The 24321-nt window shown below is 44.9% G+C and overlaps 1 protein-coding gene across 6 annotated transcripts in view; it reads left to right on the forward strand.

The window, feature by feature from the left end:
* Nucleotides 1-24321, forward strand: part of RAB11FIP3 (RAB11 family interacting protein 3) — a 170427-nt gene that overhangs the window by 123570 nt on the left and 22536 nt on the right. For 2 of the 6 annotated variants that reach the window (XM_084641585.1, XM_084641590.1), the window contains 3 exons: nucleotides 4456-4643; nucleotides 9019-9195; nucleotides 17802-17936. In XM_084641585.1, coding sequence (XP_084497711.1) covers nucleotides 4456-4643; nucleotides 9019-9195; nucleotides 17802-17936 — 500 coding nt within the window. The remainder of the gene's footprint in view (nucleotides 1-4455; nucleotides 4644-9018; nucleotides 9196-17801; nucleotides 17937-24321) is intronic. The other 4 variants (XM_084641587.1, XM_084641586.1, XM_084641588.1 and 1 more) reach the window with 2 other exon arrangements.

Raw genomic sequence — 24321 nt, forward strand, 5'->3', positions numbered from 1 at the left:
GCAAACAATTCGATGTTTATTGGGGTGAACTTCCAGTAAGCATGATTCCAGTTTCCTTCCTTAGTATTCTCCTTCCCAGCTCTGACACCAGAGAGCCTTACACCTGTGTCCCTGTTCCCATTCCTGCCCTTAGCAAAACATTATTCCAATTTCCTTACCCCTATTCCCTGTTCCCATTTCCCCTCTTTAGCAAAACATGATTCCAATTTCCCCACCCCCATTCCCTGTTCCCATCTCCCCCACCCACACACCCGCCCTCTCACTTCCTGATTGACTGCAGACTATATAGTAAAACTGGAGTTCGGCTTAGCTATACCTTAACCAATCATTTTCCTGAAATTTAACTAACCAATCCTAACATATTGTAACATGATTATGTAACCAATTATATCCCACCACCTTAATTAGTTTACACCCAGCAAAATTAATTATACTAATAATTAATTAATTATACAGCAGACAGGAACAATCACAGAACCAGACAGAGATTATACAGACAAACAAAGTGGGAACTATAATGACAAAACAACACAGAAGTGAGGATTTCACATCCCAGTATTGATAAGTGAGTTCTTGCCAGACAGGATGCTATCAAACTAAGTTTCCTTTTACATCTTCTAGGCACTTCCCTTTCTCTGGAGGTGATAGGTACTATCAGGACAGGATTGTATTCCTAACAGCCCAATAGCACCTGATTTCAATGTGACTAGTTTGGAATGTGAGGATGTGACCGATCACTTCCCAGTTTATAGAAAAGGAGTACTTGTGGCACCTTAGAGACTAACCAATTTATTAGAGCATAATAATGTGTTATGGCTGCCTCTGTTGCTTAGCCAAAGGCCTTAATCTAAGAACAGGGCCCCAGACTGTCACAGTAAGAGAAGGACCTTACACTGGCAGACAGTGATTTTGATTCTTTCTTTTATACCTCTAACTAGCCAAGTGATAAGAATACACTTAAATTCTTAAAGTACAGGTCTTTACCGACAGGCCTGAATATCTATATTCTAACACAGTATACTACAGGACCCAATAACTACTTTGTGGGCAAAACCAGACAATCACTGCTCTCAAGTGAACTCACACAGAAAAATGATAAGACAAAAACACCCTATCATCTGTGTGTGAGCATTTTTCACAGAGCAGTCGCTCCATATCTGATACCTCCATCCTCACCTTCAGGACACCTGCACACTTTCCAAAGATGAACAGGGGAGCTTAAATTCATAACTTTGCTAGAGGCTAACCACCACGGACTGAACAGACACTGGATTTATGGCTTATTACAACAAATCTATAACCCACTGACATCCCTCCAGCATTTTTTCTCCTTTCCCCCTTATGATTGAATAGGTATTAACTCGCCACTTCACCTTGAGTGGTCCCTTGAAATATGTGTTAACTACTTAGCGAAACAATTTGTTCCACCTTGTATTTAGTTGTGACACACAGAGTACGTTTCCCAGCCCTGATGAAGAGCTCTGTGTAGCTCAAATGGTCTCTCTCATCAACAGAAGTTGGTCCAATAAAAGATATGACCTCCCTCACCGTGTCTCTCTAGCATCCTGAGACCAACACTGCTACAATAAAACTGCATACTAGACTTCAGTCCCATGAGAAACTTAGGGCAGCTTCTCTTCTAAAGCAGATGGAAAAACACTAAAAGCTCCTCTTCACAGTCTTTAGCCAATGACAAGGGGTTGGCTTTTACATTGCTGTTATTGAACTGGTCCACTCAAGGTATTACTTGCTTTCTATACCTCTAGTCCTCTGACCTTGCTGAAGAAAAGCAGCATCCGTTACAGAGCTGCTTTGATTCAATTGGGTAAACTTCACATAACGCAGACATTCTTGAGGTCTGTGTGAGAAATGGTCTGTGGTGGCTGGAACGCTGATCATGGCAAATGCTGCCAGCAAAAGCCTTTGAAAGGGATTCCAGCAAAACTGTGGTTCCTGTATGTAGACTCATGGGCCTCTGACACTCTCCCTCGGTCATTCACCATGGCGGGCTCCCTGCTGCTGCACTTGAGTCTTCACAGTTCTAACTCTTGTGTGATGCCTGCCTGCTGGCCCTTTGCTGCAGAAAACCTCCCTCTGCTTCTTCCAGGCAGGGTGGAGATGAGGGAGGAAACCCCCAAATGTTACCGGTTTTCAGCAGGGTGTCCAGATGTAGGAGCCCTGGATTCAGCTTTACAAAAAAGAAGAGAAAGAGAGAGAGAGAGAGAGTTACAATAAAATAAAAAAACCTGGCATAAGCCTTTCCTCCTTGTGGCTTCTTACCAAGCTGTGCATTCGCTAGGCCCACCACCCATTGCACTCTCACCTAAGCTCATCTCCCATAGTGGTCAAGTCTGCTGACTGCTCCTCTTGAAGCACTGGGTGAGGTTGTTTCTCATAGGTGGAAAGGTGTCACTATTCCTTCTCTTGGTCTGCTGCTCCCATGGGACACTTTAATGTAGAAAGGCAGGTCACTTAAATGTTGTTATGGGATCACCATTGTGGTTGTGTCTGTGACTCAGAAATGAAAATGACTAGTTTCACTTCCCAAGGTGAATGAAGTGCAGAAAGGAAACAAAATGTATGCAGTAAACTAAACTATATTCCTGCCATTTGGTCACTAGTAGTAGTAATTATTTTATTAGCATTTCAGTAGTTCACAGAGGCCCCATCTAAGATTAGGGACCTCTTGGCCTAGGGCAGGGATGGGCAAACTATATGAGCCGTATCTGGCCTGTCTGACCTTTTAATCTGGCCCTTAAACTCCCGTCAGGGAGCGGGGTCGGGGGCTTGCCCCGTTCCGTGCATGCCGTGGCTCTGTGTAGCTCCTGGGAAGCAGCCGGCATTTCCCCCCTCCAGCTCCTATGTGTAGGGGCAGCCGGGGACTCCACATGCTGCATAAGCCCTGCACCCTCAGCTCCCATTGGCCAGGAATCATGGGCAATGGGAGCTGCGGGGGCAGTGCCTATGGACAGGACAGCACAGAGAGCTGCTTGGCCACGCCTCTGTGTAAGAGCCAGAGGAGGGATATTCTGCTGCTTCCAGGAGCTGCCTGAGGAAAGCACCGACAAAGCCTGCACCCCTGAGCCCTCCCCCTTCCTCCTGCGCTCCTGCCCCAGCCCTGATCTCCCTTCCACCCTCCAAATCCCTCGGTCCCAGCCCAGAGCACCCTCCGGCACCCCAAACCCCTCATCCCCAGCCCCACCCCAGAGCCCGCACCTCCAGCGGGAGCCCTCACCCCCACCCCCACCTTAACACCCTGTCCCAGCCCCGAGCCCCCTCCTGCATCGTGAACTCCTCATTTCTGCTGCCACCCCAGAGCCCGCACCCACAGCCAGAACCCTTACCCCCTCCCACACCCCTACCCCCCATTTTGTGAGCGTTCATAGCTGCCATACAATTTCCATACCCAGATGTGGCCCTCAGGCCAAAATGTTTGCCCACCCCTGGGCTAGACACTGTACACTTAAATATTGAGAGACAGTTCCTGCCCCAGGGAACTTACCTAAACAGACAAAACAGACAAAGAACGGAAGGTGAACTGACTTGCCTAAGGGTCACGAGCCAGGCCAGTTGGGAAGCCAAATACCTAGGTTTTTTTACTCCAAATATGGGGCCCTGACAACCAGATCATGCCACCATCTACAGACATTATTAGTAAAGCAGTTCAAAAATATTTTAACAAAAAAATTTTGTTGAAAAGTGTCTCTGTTCAAGTCTTTTTAAGATTATAGATTGAAGATTCAACCCTTGCAAATTGAATATCATCTTAAAGATTTTAAACAAATTTATTTTTATATTTTTGAGGGATGGAGGATTTCTTGAAACAGCAGAAAACAGTACTTTGCAGCAATAAAGCCCACATAATTACAGTCTTCATGGTGATCATCATAGAACCCCAACTAGCTAAACTGCCAAACTTTTTAAAATGAATTGGATAAAAGGAATAAAATGATCCGAACCATCATTGGTCAGATTACAAACCTCCTTCTAAGGCAGTATGTTGATATTGATCCCTATGTTCTTCTAACACAACCTCTACTCCCTCTTACGTATTACACTTTATTTAGGTTACAGAAGTGCCCAAAATGTACTTGACATTTTCTAACCACTGACACGATCTCTGTATCAAAACACATGCAATCTAAAAGCAATAATTTACTGCAGGAAACTATGTTGTACCTAAAAGCCCAAAATTCTGGGGTTAGTGAAATCATTTGGTCTCTTCTGATTTGTCTGTCAATTTACAAGTGGTTGTTTTGTGTTGGGCATACATAACTTCACATGTGGTCATGATTTACAGCTCTTGGAACGGAGATCTGATTTTTTTTTTTAATCCTTAAATTATTTCCTGCATTTTACTTAATGTTTAATTAGTATGTGCGCATTTGATGTTCCTGTTGTAGAGCAAAATCAGGTAAGAGTAGCTAATAGTTTTTTTGTTGTATTTTATAACAGGCAAATGAGGTGACTGACAGCGCCTACATGGGCTCAGAGAGCACTTACAGCGAGTGTGAAACCTTCACAGACGAGGACACCGGCACGCTGGTACATCCAGAGATGCATGATGAAGTAGAAACGGACAGTGCTATTGATTCCACGGTGCACTCAGAGTTCACTGATCCTATAGAGGAACCAGAGAATGGGTCAGTGCTGCTCGCTTCTGACAAGTATGTAAGAGGGAGGGAGGAGGAGGAGGACAGCAACAGGGCAAAATTCACTGATGGCGTAAAGCAAGCACAACTCCACTGATGGTAAACTCCCCCATGATCTGAATTTCTGGCAAGAATATACTGAGTTTTGGGTCTTTCTAGTTCTAACAATGGCTTGTTAGTGTTTGTGACTTTATGCAAGAATTAAATATCCTGAAAAAATTAGTATACAGCCTAGTTTTAATGACCTTAGTTAGCGTGGTAATCTTTTGGAACCTAGACACAGAAAGTGCCGTCTCCTGTGCACATCTGAAAGCTCTTTAGAAACTTTCACCTCTCGATCCGTTGTCAAGTTGCTGAGCTGTTCAGGGCCTGAGATCTCTCACAACACTTGGAGGAGCAAAGCTGAAAGTTTAATATACCACTTTAAATTATATTTTTGGTTATTTGGCTTCTTAAAATAGGAGTAGTATTCCCACCCACGTCTTCCCTTGTAAATATGCATGAGAACTGTAACTCCAGCTTAATGACTTTTGTCTGAAAAATCTGGTTGCTGGGTATGACTAAAAGACATTCTTTCATGTGGTCTCTGGAGCAGCACTGACATTCCTTTGGAGGAACTGCTGTGCTTGCCTTGAGCCCCCCCCCAACGGGTACTGTGAAGGTAGGGAGGGAGAGAAATGAGAGGATGATGGAGAGAGGTAGGGAAGAATGGGGAAGCTGTCAAATTCTACTCTTAGTAATGACCTCACCAATGGAAACATAATGACCTCTTCAGTCTTCATCGAAATAAAGGTTTGTTTAACCTTCCTAGTTTAAAGTCTGCTAATTAATGTGCTCACTGTAAGATTGAGAAGCAGATCAGCTGAGTCCAGAGGTCTCCATTCAGGTTGGCATTTCTTTGTTTGTTAAGCCTGTCGCTTCACTTCTTCCAAAAGTGAAGAGGGGATGACTTTTCAAAGTGCTTCTTTGCACGGTGGGGAAAGGGTGGGGAGCTGGTGCTCTGAACTGGGGAGGAAAGGGTGCTTACCATGAGAGGCCCTGTGGGCTATAAAGGAAAGGAGATTAGCTGGCTGTGCTTTCTTTGCCTGAAGAGCGTTCTTCGGCTCAGTGATTATTAACTCTCAGTATATAATCAGCTTCCAAGCTGCTAGGCCACCAAACAGTGCCGATTGTACCAAGGAGGGTCAGCAAAACATGCCGGCCTGCATATGTTCCCCCCGACCCTCTGGGAAAATGGCTACATGTCTTGGACTCACCTGCCTGTAGGTACAAAAGCCTTTGCTTGGGGGTTTGTTTGTTTTTTTTTTTTAAATTAAATTGGGACCATCACAATTAGATTAGGGAGGGGGAAGGTGTTTACGGTGCTTTGTCCACCCCCCACCTTCCTACTTGTTCAGTTGGGCAGCGTCCTGTAAAACCCGCTGTGCTTCAGATAGTTTATAATAAGGCTTTAAATAAATGTTAAACTTTGGGTTAAAATGTGGAAGGAAGCTTAAGAAATTGAAAATTGTGTGAGGGAGAACATTTACCCAAGAAATCTGACTGCAGGTTGTGGGATTTAAAGGTATTGAGGCAGGGCCCCTGTAGAACTGTCTCTCGCACCTCCATTGTGCTTCCATGGATCCATCGCATGGTAAAACCCTGTCAATGTGGCTGTTCAGGCTGAGCGTAGTTTTAAAGGTGACCTTTCAGTCAATGATATTAAAGTCTGTGTACCTTAGCCTGTATGAACAGAAGTAAATATTTCAGCTGTTGATCAGAAAGATTACTGTAGGATTTTGAAGCCCTTGACACCTACAGTAGGCATTCATGAAACAGCACAAAAATGTGTTTCATAACACTGCCCTTGCATAGGGCCCATTCTGTCCTTTAAAGGGATCTGCCGCACTGAGATCAGCGGAGATGTCTGCTCTGGCTCATTTTATATATTTTTTGTTTTGTAAATAATCTTTCCTCTGCTTTGTTCTGGCCTGTGTTGCTTTCTTGCTGAGTAGAGTGCCCTCCACTCATTTGTAAAGGCAGGGCCCTGAGCATCAATCCAGCAGCCTCTGTTTGTGAATTTACCTTGTGGATGAAAGACATTCCTAAAAACTTTGAGGCTTGAAAGCATAATTTTTGATGGACCTAGTTAGAGATTTAACTGCACTTCCTTAGTGTGTAGGAAGGTGTGCAGATTCCCAACAAGCTGAAGCTGAATTTATCTGCTGTCAGAGTCCCTTCTGCATGGATGTAAAACTTTTATTAGCAGAGTAAGGCTGAAGTCTCTTAAATGCTGTATATTTTTGTCTTAAATGGCTTATTTATAACTTTTTTTCATTAGAATTAACATTGTTGGGATGATAAACTTTTTTTCTTTAGTGAGTGGATAATGAAATAAGCCACATCCTCATAAATAGCAGAATTTTTTAAATGACAGGTTCTCTGATTATCTTTGGAATCATGAAAGGATGATGGTGCCTGGGTGCTTTTTTCTTTATTCAGTTAGTCTGAATAGCAGTGTCTGCTTGGAACCAAAGTTTGGGTATCTTAGACTTTCTCTAGTAGTTGACTCTTACAATCCCTTATTTTCTCTAGAGTTGCACAAAAACTCTGCATTCCAATTCCGCAAGATTTTCCATAAATTAGTATGTAATCAATGGTGTAATGAGTTAATATTTGTACAATGGGTTGAAGATGAAAAATGTTATGTAAAGCAGGACGTTTTTAATGACTGATGGTAGCTTGTGTATCCTGTCTTAATCAAATGAAATAGTGGGATACCAGCGATGAATCTCATTCATATTTAGATAAGGGCTTAATATGCTAATACAGACGTCACTTGTGAATCTGATGTCAAAACTATGTAAAAAAGCAGCAGTGCCTCCCCGTTTTTATCCACCTGACTGCTTAAAACATTTTGCAATGGAAACCAGAGAAGGGCTATTTAGGTTCGTGGCAGACTTAAAGGAAACTTTGATGTTTTGAATAGCTGCCTTGTGCAACCAACTAGGATCTGTGCCACTGACTGGTTAAACCCCAGTACTGGACTCTTAATAGGATTACACAGCACTAAGTGAAATAAAGGCTAATGTGTAGCTGTAGGCTGACTGTATAACTTAACTGCGTGGTGTTAACTCAGGAATCATTTAGCTTTGTTTTCTCTGCCCAGCTAACCGAGTATACTTCTGTGACGAAGTGGGGTTTTATTAATCTTATGTTGCATGTGAGTGTCACTGTCCTATCCTAATTCTGTGTGTACCTCCTTTTCCCTGTGTACTGCACCAATATTTTGGTGGTGGGAATTGGGTGTGTGATTTTTGCTGAGGCCCTGGGGGCAGGTGAGGCTGCCCAGCGGTCTGCACATATGCTATGGCGGTGCCATTTGTAACCTGAGACCCAGAAGGGGCTGCAACCAGGTGGCACCTTTTGCCCGGGAAGCAGGACAAAGAAGAGGAGCAACGGGTATGTCGGGGGACGATTGCTGAAAGCTGGGCAGTCTGCTTGGGGGACTGGAAGAGGGAGAGTCCAGGCCATTTGGCCCAAGACTCCCCAAGAGGGACTTGGCTGAAAGTCACTGATTTCTGTGGTAGCACGCTCTGTGCTATGCTGTATTCCTGTCACCTAATAAACCCTTCTGTTCTACATGCTGGCTGAGAGTCACTGCTGACTGCAAGAGTTTGGGGTGCCAGGGCCCTCTGGCTTCTCCAAGAGCCCCGCCCGGGCAGACTTGCTGTGGGAAGCACATGGGGAGGAAGGGGATGCTGAATGCTCCAAGGTCAGACCCAGGAAGGTCAAAGCTGTGTATGCTTCTTGCCCTGGTGGCAATATAGAATCATAGAATCTCAGGGTTGGAAGGGACCTCAGGAGGTCATCTAGTCCAACCCCCTGCTCAAAGCAGGACCAATCCCCAACAAAATCATCCCAGCCAGGGCTTTGTCAAGCCTGACCTTGCTCAGAGAGAGGAGGCATGCTACACCAGAGTCCTGACTGGCTTTGATGCAGTAGTTCCAGAGCATTGGCCCAGTGACTCCGTGACAACTTCACACTTGTTTTACTGACCAAATTATACGTCATCTCATCAGTCTTAACTCTGCCAAGTTTCATGGTCCATCTGAGACAAGTTTGTTACATTTACTTTGGTGCCCACCTTTATGGGCACATGATGGACTGTTGGTACAAACTTTCACAGAGCACTTTATTGCACCTTCCAGGGTCCAAGTACTGTACAAATTATGCTGTAGCCTTCCACTTTCCAAAAGAATTAGTCCTTTATCCTGAATTGGTGTGTAATAAGCACAACTGGAATTGTGGGTGTAATACGCACCTTTGGAATGGCAACTACCTTGGCAACATTTTAACACCTTTCTTTTACTCTTTGCTCTGATAGATCCCACCCACATGACCTACCCTTGAGCTCAGACCTCAACAATCACTCCATCGTTACCGTAATTAGTGGAGAGGAGCACTTTGAGGATTACGGAGAAGGGAATGAAGCAGATTTGTTCTCAGACAGCCTATGTAACGGGGAAACCAGCTTTAGCAGCTCCTCTTTCCTTTCTCCCAGGTAATATCGCACCTAGGACTGGCAGTATTATACCTACTTCCTTTGTACGGCATTTTTAACCAGGCTTTGCACATGTTGGATTTCCTTTTGTTTCATACTTCGAACTGGTTCACAGAAGGAATCCTGTCAAGTTGAATACAATTGATGCGTCACTTCTGAAGTTAAAAATCTCTTGCCAAGTTGATTTTCAGAGCAACCCTTCATCGCCCCTACCGAAGATGCTCACAGCTCCAGTAGCATTTGTTGGGGGAGTGTGGGGGCCGGGGAGGAGAGGGGGGTTCAGTTTCACATGCATCAGGGAAAAAGTCATGTTTCTTTTCCTGTGAGAAGTGTGATTAATACCAAAACCTTTTGTAAGAGAAAACTGGCACCCTGCCTTTGTTGGTGCCTCTTGATTCAAAAATCTTCCTTTTATGACTTGCATGTGGTAAGTTGGTTAGTTTGCACTAGCTGATGCAGCTTTCTCTGTTGAAGTCAGCATCAATGGCAGATGAGGGAATGTAGTGCAGTGGATACAGAGGGAGGCTTGGAACCAGAAAGTTGCTGGCCATGGGGCCGGTGTGTTTCATGAACAAGTCACTTGTTGTATTTTGTGAATAAACAATCCAGCTAGAAAGAGTAAAAATCAGGAAGAGTTCTTTGATGCTGACTCACTGCTGCATCTGAATAGAGGTTTCCTGTAGAAATAAATAACTAGAAAAAATCCTTAGTGTGCTTTTAACTGTTGAGAAGCCAGTATTTTGTCTTGCAGAAACAATAATTTTATGGAATGGGAGTATAAAATACCATCACCAATAGGATAACCCTGAAATTGCTGGGAAAAATAACATGATAGTTTCTCTTTAGGATAATGGCACCTAGAGTGGCTTCACCAAGGAAACACATTTGTGCTTTTTTTTTTTTTTTAAAGTAACTGTAAAAGCCCTTCATAACTATCTGACTTGCCAGATATCTGTTTCACAAGATTCACAAAGCCTGATTAAAACTCAGTAGGCAATTCAGGACTCCATTGGTCCAAAAAGGAAAAGCTCTTGTGAAATTCACATATATGTCATTTTTAATTGCAGTAGAAGGGACACCACTTCTTTGTTTCACCGGTGATTTTAGCAATCTCAGACAACAAAGATGATCTTTGCTAACCCTAGAATCCAGAAGCTACAATCCCAAGCTAAGTAACTTCCATTTGGGGGACACTTTTTAAACTAAGATTCATGATCCTGACGTAGCATTTTTATGACTTTCCATGCCGTGTCCAAATGCGATCTCCTTTCCATATGAGCCCCCATAGCCTTGGCGATCTGCCCAGCTTTGATCCCCTCCCTATAATATCCTGCATCACAGCATCATCCTTCTGGCGGAGAAGGATGTGGATTACTCTGATTGATAGCCTTCACCGCTACTCTATGTACCCATTAGAGGGGCTTTCGAAGAAGACAGATTAAAGGAAGGCCATATAAGGGCACATCTACACTGGCTCAGTTACAGCGCTGCTCAGAGAGCGCCGAAGGAAAACCGCTGTTGTGTGTTCACACTGACAGCTGCCTGCGTAATAGCGTGCTCACACTTGCGGCATTTGCGGCACTGTTCGGAGCGGTGCACTCTGGGCAGCTATCCCACAAAACACCTTTTTCTCTTTTGCCGCTAAGACTTGTGGGAAGGCAGAAGGAGTCGCGGGGCATCCTGGGTCCTGTCCCAATGCCTCATGGTGCATTGCTTTGCATCCCAGCAATCCCTGTGCTTCCATCTGCATTTGGCTCCATCTTTCAACAGTTTGTGTGCTGTGCTCCCTGCCCTGCCTCTTTCTGGCTGCAGGAATGGATCCTGAGCTGTTGACCAGAATGCACTGACCAACACGTTACGAGTGGCAGTAGAGTTGTTCCTTAAACTACAAAGGCAAGAGGAGTGTGACATTGATCTTGCCACACGTAGTAGCTATGACACGAGAGTGCTTGTGGCATTCATGAAGCTGCTGACCACAGTGGAACGCCGCTTCTGGGCTCGGGAAACAAGCACTGAGTGGCGGGATCACATCATCATGCACGTCTGGGATGATAAGCAGTGGCTGCAAAACTTTCGCATGAGGAAAGCCACATTCATGGGACTGTGTGATGAGCTCTCTCCAGCCCTGCGGCACAAGGACACAAAAATGAGAGCTTCCCTGTCGCTGGAAAAGCGCGTGGCAATTGCACTGTGGAAGCTGGCTACTCCAGACTGCTACCGATTGGTCGCTAACAAGTTCGGAGTGGGAAAGGTGATGGTTGGAGTCGTGTTGATGGAAGTGTGCAGGGCCATTAATCGCATCCTGCTCCGAAAGACTGTGACTCTGGGCAACGTGTGTGAGATTGTGGATGGCTTTGCACAAATGGGCTTTCCTGACTGCGGAGCGGTGATAGATGGCATGCACATTCCAATTCTGGCACCAGACCACCTAGCCACTGAGTACATTAATCACAAAGGATATTTCTCTATAGTTCTCCAGGTGCTTCTAGATCACCTTGGGCGTTTCACAGACATTAACGCAGGCTGGTGCGGAAAGGTGCATGACACACACACATCTTTTGGAACACTGGTCTGTTCAAGAAACTGCAAGCAGGGATTTTTTTCATGGACCAGAAGATCACCATAGGGGAAGTCGAAATGCCCATTGTGATCCTGGGAGACCCCTCTTACCCCTTAATGCCGTGGCTCATGAAGCCATACACGGGGCAACTTGACAGCAGCAAGGAGTGGTTCAACAACAGGCTGAGCAAGTGCAGAATGACAAATGCAGAATGTGTATTTGGCCATTTTTAAAAGCCCGCTGGCAATGCCTGTATCGGAAGCTGGACATGGCCGATGACAATATTCCTATGCTTATAGCTGTGTGCTGTACGCTCCATAATATTTGTGAAGGGAAGGGTGAAAGCTTCACTCAGGGCTGGACTGCAGAGGCTTAGTGCCTGGAGGTTGAGTTTGAATAGCCGAAGACCAGGGCTGTTAGAGGGGCACAGCATGGGGCCATAAGGATCAGGGATGCTTTCTGGCAGCAATTTGAAGCTGAAAGCCACTATTTCTTGCTATGCTCGGGATTGCAGTGCTTGTAATGCTAGGAGGTGATTGGTGCACATGATGCAAGAAGGGACCTTAACATAATTGTATGTTTCTTTGCAGTGCTCCTTTTGCTTTCACTTAATAGAATAAAGATTGCTTACAAACAAACGCAATTATTTTATTGAAAGACAGCAACCAGAGGAGAGAGTCAAACGAAAAAATTCATCAGCGGGATGGGGGAATGGAAGGTCTCAAGAGGAGGAAGGGTCCCGGGATGGTGACAGATTTGTGTATGTCCAGGGATCATACCCAGCCTTCTCCTTTGGAGTTCGATGGAATGGGTGCTGTACTTCAGCAGGGCCAAACTGCAGAGGGACGGGTGTTGAGTGTAGTGGGTATTGGGAATCCACACTGCTGGACTGTGAGAAGAGAGGAGTGGAATGCTGCATGTAGGGAGTGGACAGGAGGTGGATAAGAGTATGTTAGCGGTGTGTGGGTGGGCACATGGGAAAGCGTTTTGCGACAGTGGCTGCAGGGGAGGGCAGGCGCGGAACTGCTCGGTTTGAAGAGCTAGAGCATGTCCACTTATGGAGCACCAAGTGTTAAGAGCTGTTCCATGGCTTCTTTCTGGTGTGCAGCTTTCTCCTTTTGGTTCCTCTTCTCGCTGTCCCGCCACTCCTTTAATTCCTTTTTCTCAGCAGCGGAGTGCATCATAACTTCACACATAAAGTCATCCTCAGTTCTTCTTGGACGCTTCCTAATTCTTTGCAACTGTTCTGCCGCTGATAACAAAGAGGGAGGCTGTGCTCCAAGGTCATCTCTTTGAAGTCTAAATGCAACATTTTACGGAAGCTGTATTTTTTGCAACACAGGCAACACTGATTCAGTGCTTTAAAACACAGCCAGTACTCACACACCTGTCACTAACTGGCTGACCCCAAGCAAGCACACACAAGCTACAAGACCCCCAAAATGGTGAGTAGCCACAGGGGCAGGGTAAATCACTGTTCAGTGACCCTGCTGTAAACTGGGCACGTGGCTCTTGGGGAGAGCCAGCACTGTAGGGTGGGCCTGATAATCATTCCTGTCCCCACACTTTCCACAGGAGGTGATCATTATGGAAGATATCTCGCTGCTGAGGGTGATCAGGGACTCAAGGGAGGGTGTTCTCCAAGCCTGCAGCTTCCGCCCTGGCCCCTGTGTAGCTACCCTGTGTGCAGCAATGGTTCTTCCCCCTTACCCCCGTGACGGCACAGTGGCGTGGGAAAGTTACCATTAATGGGGCAAGAAACAAAGCAGCTCTGCTGAGGAACCTGCGGGAGCGCATTGCCCAGTATCTGCACAAGTTTCCTGAGATCTGAGGGAGATTCTCATGAAGTGAGGGAGTGTATCAACAGCCTGTTCCGCCACTCCGCCTAGGCATGAGGTGGGAGACAAGCCTGCTTTCTGCAACCCTCCTGCCCCCAACAACTCGCTTCAGCAATTCCCCAAATCAGATCCACTTACCAGGGGCCTCCTCTCCTGTTTGCGCTTTGCCAAGCTCCGACTATTGTGACTGGCTAGGCTCCTCCGGGGTAGAAAAGAGCTCCTGACTGCCTGCATCTCTAACCTCCGAGTCATCCTCTGACTGAATTCCCCCTCCCCCTCTTCATCCAAAATTGCCTCCTCCTGGCTTGGTCCACTCTCGACTGGCACGTGAGCCAACGAAGTATCCACAGGGGCCTTCGCAGTGGAGGTGGGGTATCGCGAAGTATCGAGTATCGCGTCCAGCTCTTTGTAGAACTGGCAGCTCATGAGCGCAGCACTGGAGTGGAGGTTTGCCTCCCGCGCCTTGGGGTAGGCGTTCCACAGCTCCTTCACTTTGGCCCTGCACTGCCATGTGTCCTGGTCATGACCCCTTTCTATCATGCATTGTGAAATCTGTCTGTAGGTATCATAATTCCTATGGCTGGAGTGCAGCTGGGACTGGACAGCTTCCTCTCCCCAAATGCTGATGGGGTCCAGCAGCTCGGCATTGCTCCAAGCGGGGGATCGCCTGGTGCGTGGAGCAGGCATGGCCACCTGGAAAGATGCACGGCCACCTGGAAAGATGCACTGAGGCCACTGCACACATCAGCGAGTAAACGGGAAGGGGACTTTCAAATTTTCAAAGGAATGTACGGGGTGGGGCTGACGGTTGGTCACCTGAGGGCAGGGCAGTAGAGTTCAAACCGATGGCCAGAGAGGTGAGAACAGGCACTGTGGGACACCTCCCGGAGGCCAGTCGCAGAGCTGTAATTGCCATGGTGTCTACACTGGCACCACGGCGCTGTAGCCCTGGCGCAGAAAGCTCTACGCCTCTCGTCGGGGTGGGTTTTTCAGAGCGCTGCATCTGCGCAGTTTCTACGCACTAAGTGGCTTGGCCGTGCGTGCACCTCGGGAGTTACAGTGCTCAAAGCTGCTTTACTGCGCAGAAACGTGCCAGTGTAGACGGGGCCTAAGTCCCAGATCATGGCAGAAGATGCTATCAGAAGTAGTACCCTGTATCCTCATGTGTCACTAGACTGTAGGCCTGCCCCCCTCTCCTGACTTTTTTGTCCAGGTGTGCATTGTCGATAAGTCCCCTATTTTGCATTTTCTCCAAGAATAACATGCTATTTTCCTAAACAACATCCCTATGTAACCAGGTTTGGTGCAGCTGGCTTTTGTTGAAATGAACTGGAGGATGTACTGGTTTGGACTGAATTTTTGCTGAGCTGTTTGCTACAAGAAGCAGTTTGCATAATAAACAATCATGTCTCCAATCACCAATGCCATGTTACTAGCTTCTCTAAGCGGGAACAGTAATGTCACAGCTGTCTGCTATAGTTCATGGAGTCCTGCACCAGAAGGTTCATCAGAAACTTAGGATAATTAAGGGAACGTTAGAGTATATTGACACTTCGCCTTTAACAAACGCTTTGTGTTTGTGACTCCTTGTATTGAGTTCCCGCCCACTTCCTGGTACCTTCATGCAGTTACAAAAGAGCTGCACTGAAGCACTCGTTGCTGAAAAATGACTGGTAATTGGTAATCAAAATAAAAGGCTCCAGCACTCCTTTTCTTAACTAACAACATCCTTTCTGTTCTGAGCACTGAACAGATCCTACACAGGCAATGTTAAGTGACTGTGCCAAAAGATGGGAGAGGGTAGCAATGTGTTCATGTAAGTTGCAATGTATGACAGTCAGTGTGGTGACACTGGCCTATCAGTGTGCTGCGTGTAGGTTGGGAGGCCAACGGCCAGTGGCCTTCCTTCACCCACCCAATGGGCGGGTAGTCTAGTATATAACTTCATTTCTTGAAGTGTGATTAAAACACTATTTTAAAAATACTACCAATAAGGTGATGATAGGGAGAACCTGCCTGTGGGATTATTCTTTTTATATTCTTGTTGACCAATGAGGTTTTGCATTTTAGCACGTTAGTTTTTATTAATACAGATCACTCTGACAAACTTATTAGATGTAGCGAACCACCCAAAGGGTGAATTGCTTCTTCCTTCTGTGTCTGTGATGGGCTATGCACTAATAAAAATCCTCCTTTGGATCTTCAGCTTGACATCAAATTTCAGAGGCAAATTATTTTTAGATTATCTGTTTTTGTTTTTTTTAAGACCTCTCAAATGAGAATCCCTTCTCACGCTTTGTGGTTGAAATGGATGTTTCCCTTTTTCTGGTCACTCTTTCGCAGTTGCCCAGCACCCCCCAGCTTGCAAAGCACTAGCACCTATAGTCGCTGCCGCTGTGAAGTAATGATCGTCACTGAACGGAGTCAGCCCTAGAGGGAGGAAAGAAGTCTTCAAAATGTCATGGGTTTCAACCATTCAGAGATGAAATATTAGAAGGAGTTGTGTGGTCTGTAAGGATATGTTGTAGGGAGGCGCGTGAATACTGCACACAATTTAAATTTGGAGCTTTACAGTCTGATCCTGAGACACACTGGGTTTCTGAAACTCCCCTTGAAGTCAGTGTGGGGAGTTACGGAGCTGCTGAGCCACAGTAACTGCTCTCATTGACTGCAATGGTGCTTGGTACCTCTTTGGACGCAGGCCATTTGCTTGACAAGCAGTATCCATCTGTGCCACGTGGTTGACTAGTCCTTTCAGGTGTCTTTCAGTTTTAACCTTGTTTCTGCCTGCTCACACCTCTACCTCTCTGTTTTTTTATTAAACTTCTATGTCGTGCTTTTTCACTCTTAACCTTCCTTTGATTAAAGTTTGTGGCTTCCAGAAGTATTTTCCATTTGGAGAGGATGTATGGTATCCCAGAAATATTACATACTCTTTGCTATTAAAAATCTTTTTGTGAAACCACTGGTAGTTTAGAGACACAAGGTGGGTCAGTTGTATCTTTTATTGGACCAGCTTCTGTTGGTGAAAGAGACAAACTTTTGAGCCTGCACAGAGCTCTCCTTCAGGTCTTGGAAACTAAATGTCACAGCTAAATATAAGGTTTGAACAGATTGTTTAGCATAAGTAGTTAACACACACATTTCAAGGGACCATTCAAGGTGAAGCGGTCTGTTAAGGCTACAACAACACTGGTAATTTAGTCAGTAATCAAAAATGATCAGCTGTTTCATTTACCAAATGTCACTAAATTCATTAGTACCTTGTGTTCTACATAAGTTACTGAAAGCCAAAGCCTTAGTCTGTAGCAGCTAGTGAAGCACTTCGAAATCTTTTCTGACATCCTCACTTCACAAACTTTGGGCTTTATATATTAGGTTCTCTTTTTAACAGCAAAACTAAGCTGACCCTGTGAACACTTGCACATCACTTTAAAGAGAAAGGTAATATTGAAGTGTCTGAAGCTGGACCCATGACCTTTTATTCTTTTGTTAATGTTTCTTTCAAAGTTGTGCATTCTAAAATGAAAATCCTACCTGTTAATGTGCTGCCCTGTTTTCATCATATGGCAGATTTCCAATCTGTCTTTAGAACATTCCCAATGGAAAATGATGTGTCTGACTGAAGATATTTGGCTTTCAAACTAAATCACGTCACAGCAACATGTCAGTTAGGGCTCTGTTTCCGACCAGGCAAACCAGAATGAGTTTTAGTGCTATTTAAAAGGGTAGCTCCCAAAATTCTGAGAACCCTTCTAGGTAGGTCCACATGCTGCTGAATGGCCCACATACATCCTAACATCCCACTGAGTTTAAGAAAGCAGTGACACATAATGGCAGCCTGACAGGTACATTGGGAGACCAGAAAAAGTCAATTGTCCAAATCCATACCTGTGGTAAGTGAGCATAATCCCCATTGGACAAAACGGAAAGAGGTGATTGGGTCTAATCATCTTTATTGTAAGCAATGTGTCCAACAAAATGGCTTAATTACCAGCTCAGTTGCACTTCTCAGTCATTGATGTTTGGATTTAATATTTTTATAGTAACAGTTGCCCCGAAATTTCCTATTGCAATTCTTGCATGAAAAGCTTGTGATTTACCACCAGATTCCACCCTTCCAAATATCCACTTAACTTGTGGAAGCCACAGATTAAATCAGATTGGTCTGTTCTGTCCTGTTAAAATGACACTTGTGATTTCTCTAGCGTCAACCCGCTCGTTGTGAAACTGCACAGCATTATCACTGATGAGGCATTTGAGTTTTACTGTAGCCAGTGCCACAAACAAATCAACCGCCTTGAGGATCTTTCTGCTCGCCTGAATGATCTTGAAATGAATAGGTAATTGATTTAGTGCGTGGCATTCTAAGTGTTTGAACGACATTCTCCAGAAGGGGAGACTCTCATTGTCATCCTCACTTGCCAAGTTACTTTGCTTGATTTCTTCATACAAAAAGGACCATTTTAAATAGATGGAGAAGTTGATGTAAGAGAGCCATCAGGCCTCTCCAGGTCTTAAAAGTTTACCCTGTGACTTTATGGAAGTCTTTATAGAAGCTAAGTAGAAGTCTCTTTAATCCAAAATATGGAGTGAAAAAAAGATATTGACAATGGGAATCTTTCATTCTACTCTAATCAGTTTCTTTGCATGTACTGTTGGTTGAGTGTTAAATGAATGCAGTACTTGATTACCATGCTCTGTGTAGTAAGACTTCTTAACACTAAACTGAAGTCTTAAGTTTGACATGTGCACTATTTGCATCACTGGGAGAAATGGCTAGATAGCAACTTTGATTAAAAACATTAATTTTGAGTAGCCAGCTAAGTTGGCTGCGGGTGTTTTGCAAGCAACTAGTTCAGAAATACCAAGATGCTCTAGAATTACCGGTTCAAATCCTGGCTGGGATAACTCAACCCTTCATTCTTCCACAGTAAATAACTTGAATTCTGGGTGGTTCTTTTGGCAGAGACACTAAAAATGGAAGTCTTTTCTGTTCCAGGTGGCCACTAAAATTTCCATGGTACATGATATCCAAATAGGAATTTGTTTTAAGGTCTTTGGCCAACATCCTCAGATCAGTGTAAGATAGCTGTCTCCCTGCTTAATGTCCCGCAATCCCATATCACTGATTGGGCAAGCATATAGGTCATCAAGCACTGTGAGAACCTTCAGGAGGAAAGTTACTCTACCAGCTTATAGTTTATTTGTTATGTAGACTATACACATGGGGTTTGATTTTTATGTTCAAGCTGTTTACAAATCAATCTGTTGCATAGGAGGACTGAAGAAACTAATGTTATTAGTGAATATTGATTTATCCAAACTGCCTCCCTCCCGTCCCTTCCTGAAGCCTAACTTTTGTCATGTCGCAATCCCCAATTGCTGCCGTTGATTTTTCCTTTGTAAGGGACAGCGTGGAATTAGAGGGTTCAGGGCTATGTAAAATGGGAAGTGAATCAGAAAATGGGCATTTGGACTGAATTACATCGCCAGGGCTGTGAAAAATGTCATGCCCTGTGTGATGTAGCTAAGCCGACCTAAGCCCCAGTGTAGACGCCACTAAGTTGATGGAAGAATTCTTTCATCAATCTAGCTACTGCCTCTCAGAAGTGGATTTACTACAGTGGCAGAAGTAGTAAGCATCTAGACTACAGCTGCGCTGCTGTAGCATTTCTAATGTAGACATACACTAGCTAAAAAGAACTGCTCTGAATTCTTATGACAAACAGCTGCATCAATTGTTACAGCTTTCAAAGGACTCAAAGCATCAGCCTGAATGCCTTCCTTTATCTCCAGTTATGCAATCGATGAATGAAGATGCTAGATTTTCCTTGATGTGCTGACAGCCTCATTTCTACCCACATTATGAGCTTCTCAAGTAGGTGTGATGGAGGAATTCCAAGACCAGCCCAAATTCTTGTTAATTAAGGAGGGATTTTCTAAGTATCCCAAGAGAATTGAGCCCCTAATCCCAGTATATTTCAGTCGGAATTGTGGTCCTTACTCCCTCAGGCTTCTCTGAAAATCTCAGCCTCACTGGTTTAAATACATTGTGTTTTAAAACTGATTTAAGTTAAAGAGCTGCAACTTTCTCATGTAGCCACACCCTCTGACTGACCAGGAGTGCTCTGTGAGGCAGAACTGACTTACCCCAAACACCATTTTGTGATTCTGTGCTATCAGCCCTATAGGAAACCTGAGAAATTACAGATAATAGTTTAAAAATTGTTCTCTGGAGCTGCAAAATGCTATTGGGCATGACGAAACAAGAGAAGGAGGAAGTGATAACACAATGAGTGTGACAAAGGAGGATGCCGGTACTGAGAGAGCTAAGCATTCAGACTAGAATGTGAATAGAGGCAGTGCTTAAGAAGGGGAACAGCTATTTTAAAATTTGGCAGACAAACGTAAGTAGTGCATTGAAGAGCACAGATTAGCAAGAGGAAGTAGACCTCCAACTTACTTAATAACTCTTGACTAGTTCAGAGATATAAAAGAGGTTGCAACAACCAACCTCTGCAAAATAATAGCTGTCTCTAAACTGAGGGCAGCTCATCATGGAAGATTAATCATGTTCTGCCCAGCAAGGAGACAGAATACATACATTGTACTACATGAAGTGTAAGCTGGTCACCCAACTGGAGAAGCAGTTGGACCCAAGTGCCAGCCAACCCCTTGAAGGAAGATCAGGAAGTCAGAAGTTCAGTGAATCTCTCTATTGTTGGTATCTTGTGAAGAGTCGGTGAGTAGAGTAATGGTGAAAGAATCAGAAATGGGCTGATGAAAAATGACGACAAGAATACAAAGTAATAGGATCCTCAAGAATATCTCCTGCTTTGGAAAGGTACCTCATTCTAGCTGATTACGAGGAGTGGACCTCTATGAAGGCAGAGAAGTACAAAGAGCAGGCAGAGGACACAGTAGATCAAAAGAGACTAGTGATAAGTGACATTGGTTGGTGATTTGGTGTAAGTGGTGTCACCCATGTAGTCTGTAAATGGGGCTTGGGGGCTGGCGGTGTCACAGGGCTGCCTTCATGGAGCACAAATTAAAGATTGCCTTGCCTGTTCATGAGTTTTGTTTATATCAGTAGTAATGATGCAGCCAACAGCTCATTGGACAGAAACCCACGTAGTGTCCTAGGCTGAGATCTGGTAGACATGACTGCACAGGAACAAAAGAGTAATGAAATATCATAGACAAAAAGTTAGACTAAATAATTTGCCTTGTATCTTGCCCTGGAGGCAGCCAAACTCTGGCCGTGTTGGCCCATCAAGGGGAAAGATCTCCAAAGAAGAGAGCACTCTTCTGAGAGAACTGAATCCACACAATAAACAGCAAGAACATCCCAGCTGGTATTACACGCTGTGACAGAATAGAGTCTGCAAGATCCTCTTTCAGGCAATGGCCTTGGACCACTGATGGCTTTGAAGGTGATTACCAACACCTTGCACCCAGAAGAAAACAAGGAGCCAAAATATCTAAAACAGCCAAAATGTCTAGCAACAGGAGCAGTATTGCAAAATCATAGATCTTTTTTTCAGCAATGCTTTCCCTGATCGCAGGAAATCCTTCAAAGGAGCAGTCGCAATTCTGTGAAATAAACAGCAAAAACACCCCCAAACCCTGTCTAAAATGTACCCAGGATTCCATTGTCAGAGGTGTGTGTCTGCCGCCAAGCTGCAACTGCTTCTATCCAACCATTGCAATAGATAGATGCACCTCCCATGCCAGGTAGCTTCTCAGGCCTGGGATCCAAAGATGCCCAGATACACTTTTGATCAACCATTTATGAAGAAAAACAGATTAATCTCCCTCAGATACAAGTGACATGCATTGATTTTATTTATTTTTCTTCACAAGTTCTGGAGAAGCAGTATCTATCCATCAAAGAGGGGAAGCAGGTTTGCAGAATCCTTGAAATCTCGCCAAAAGTGATTCCTTCACTCAATAGGAATGTCAAAAGTTCACTGTCAAAACCATGATTAGGAAACCAGTTAGCTTGAAAGCATGGTCAGCCAGTGCTTCCCAGAAACTATTCAAGGGTTGATTTGGTTCAAGCTATTTTTAGTTCCTCCTTCTAAGGCAGGGGTGGGCAAACATTTTTGGGCCGAGGGCCACATTTGGGTGGGGAAATTGTATGCAGGGCCAAGGCAGGAGGTGGGGGTGTGGTGTGCAGGAATGGGCACAGGGCAAGGGATTGGGGCAGAGGAGGGGTGCGGGGTGTATGAGGGGGCTCAGGGAAGGGGGTTGGGGTGCATGAGGGGTGCGGGGTGCATGAGAGGGCTCAGGGCAGGGGTGCAGGAGGGGTGCGGGGTGCGGCAGGGGGCTCAGGGCAGGGGGTTGGAGTGCAGGAGGGGTGTGGGATGCAGCAGGGGGCTCAGGGCAGGGGGTTGGGGTGTGAGGTGCAGGGAGTTGGGGAAGTGGGGTGCAGGCTCCAGCCTGGCACCACTTACCTAAAGCGGCTCTGGGGTGGCAGCAGCACGCTCTGGGGCTGGGCTCTGCGCCGCGCTGGGAAGGAGTCGGAACCATGTCCCCGCGTGGCCCTGGGGTGGGGGCCACAGGGCTCCACGCACTGCCCTTGTTACGCCTCCAGGTACCTCCCCCGAAGCTCCCATTGGCTGCAGTTCCCCATTCCTGGCCAATGGGAGCTCCGGGGGATGGTGCCTGGAGGCAAGGGCAATGCATGGAGCCCTCTGCCTGCCCTCCCCCCCGCCCCGGGATGTGGTGCCGGCCGTTTCGGAGAGCAGCGCGGGGCCTGCGGCACCACGGGAGGCAATCCTGCGGGCCGGATCCAAAACCCTGATGGGCTGGATCCGGCCCGCAGGCCATAGTTTACCCACCCCTGTTCTAAAAGGTAATATAAGCATTTCACCTTTAGGAGTCACTGATCTACATTTTATGTCCATTGCCTTTCCTCTCTGCTCAGCCAATCATTCATTTTAAGTTTCTGGATCTTGAAGTGTGACTCCCACCAATATCTTATTTTGAGAATTTTTTTCGGAACTCCCCATGTTTTGGGGGGGAAAAACATTTACTTTATCCCTAATTTAGTGATACTATAGCAACAATAAAATAAATAAAACTGGCCCAGTTACTTACTCCTCGCATGTGAACATATAGATGAAGATCTATTCATTTCTATTTTTCTTTCTCTTTTACATTTTTAAATTAGGAGAAAGTGGGGGAATGAACGTTCCATTGTTTTGATGATACCGAGCTTGACTAATTAAGTAGATCTTTTATCTTTTCTAAAAATGTCAGAAGATGTTGGAAAGTGAGAAGGGGGAATAGATTTGCAAGAAAAGTTAAATTTTTGAATGAGCGACTCAGACCCTCCCTCTCTGGGAAGGAGTTTCCTCTGTAGCCTTCCCCCTGCCTGAAAGGAGAGGGAGGTATTTAGCAGGTCTATATGATTTGAGGGAAGAGAGCTGGTCTAATGGCTTTGAGCTGTTTCACAAAAGGATGGTGGGTGGTGCTGGCTTACTCAGTGCTTGGGACAGCAAGTCACTCTGGCCAGTTGAGGAGAATAAATGGCAAAAAATTTAAACCTCTACCAGTTTCTGGAAAATACCTAATTATAAATGCTCCATATCATCTGCAACGTCTCATTAACTATAGTAGTTTCCTGTACATGGAGATACCATGTTGCGAACGTCAAACTTTAGAAATTGAGAACCTCTCTTCTCAAACTGTCATGTTGCTCTGGGCGGGAGCAAGGTTCTGTTAGATTTAATCCATCTCCTTTCCCTTGAGACCATCTCTGTTTGTGCAGTGGTAGACACTGGAGTGCCCCAGTTTATCCTCTTGCAAGTTTCCATGTGATCATGGTTTTGAAGAATCCGGTTGCGGAGGGAAGTTAAAGCCATTATTTCCCAACCTTGGGACAAGGGGCGTGAATAAAGGAGAAAGAGAGAAGATTCTGGAGGAAGCTGATTTTTTATGCAACCACGTGATTACAGTAGCATACAAAAATAGATGTAAAAAAATTTGAGGCATAATATGCAGTAACTAGTTCTAATTTTGGTTGCATGTTAGTAAACTTCAAAGAGGAAAAAATAGATAAATCATGACTTAAAATGACGTGAAGTGGCAAATCGCAAGTGGCTGATGTGAAGAAAATATTAATCTGTTACGTTGTAAGCAAAGACGTCCTGTGATCAGGTGCTTTTCATCATCATAGGTGAGCTATGCACTGAGAGAGGGTCGCGACATCAGGACATTAAAGCGGTGCATCATGATGTTGATGTTATGTCCTTATAGCATGTGCTGGGATAGCATGCTAAGTATTTAAAAAGAAAATACAATTCCGTAAGAGGGGACTCTGTTAGCTGCTGCTAAGTATAGCTTATGAATGCACCTATTTTTAGTACTTGAAACATGATCTTGCTTAAAATCCAGTCTTCCTGATTTTAGATGCAAATTTAGATTCACTCATGCTGCATATGAGGGAGGGAGAGAAGAAAAGGTCAAACAAATCAACCCCCAAAATCTGGGGAAGTCCCTGTCTGAAATACAAGCAGCCAGCCAGTCGTATATCAGCCTGTGTTGCTATGTCCGATGTCAAACACAATTCAGTAAAATTATAATTGTTTGGAGTTAATGAGCTACAGAGGATAGTTCATTGGGCTGTTTGCTTTTTAATTATTATTTTTTGCTCTCCGTACTTGTGATTCTAGTGCAGTAGTCCTGCTTGTATTTGTAGCAGGATATTTCAGTGTTTTC

This window comes from Lepidochelys olivacea (assembly GCF_965140295.1).
Source record: "Lepidochelys olivacea isolate rLepOli2 genome assembly, chromosome: 10".
Classification (NCBI taxonomy): Eukaryota; Metazoa; Chordata; order Testudines; family Cheloniidae; genus Lepidochelys; species Lepidochelys olivacea.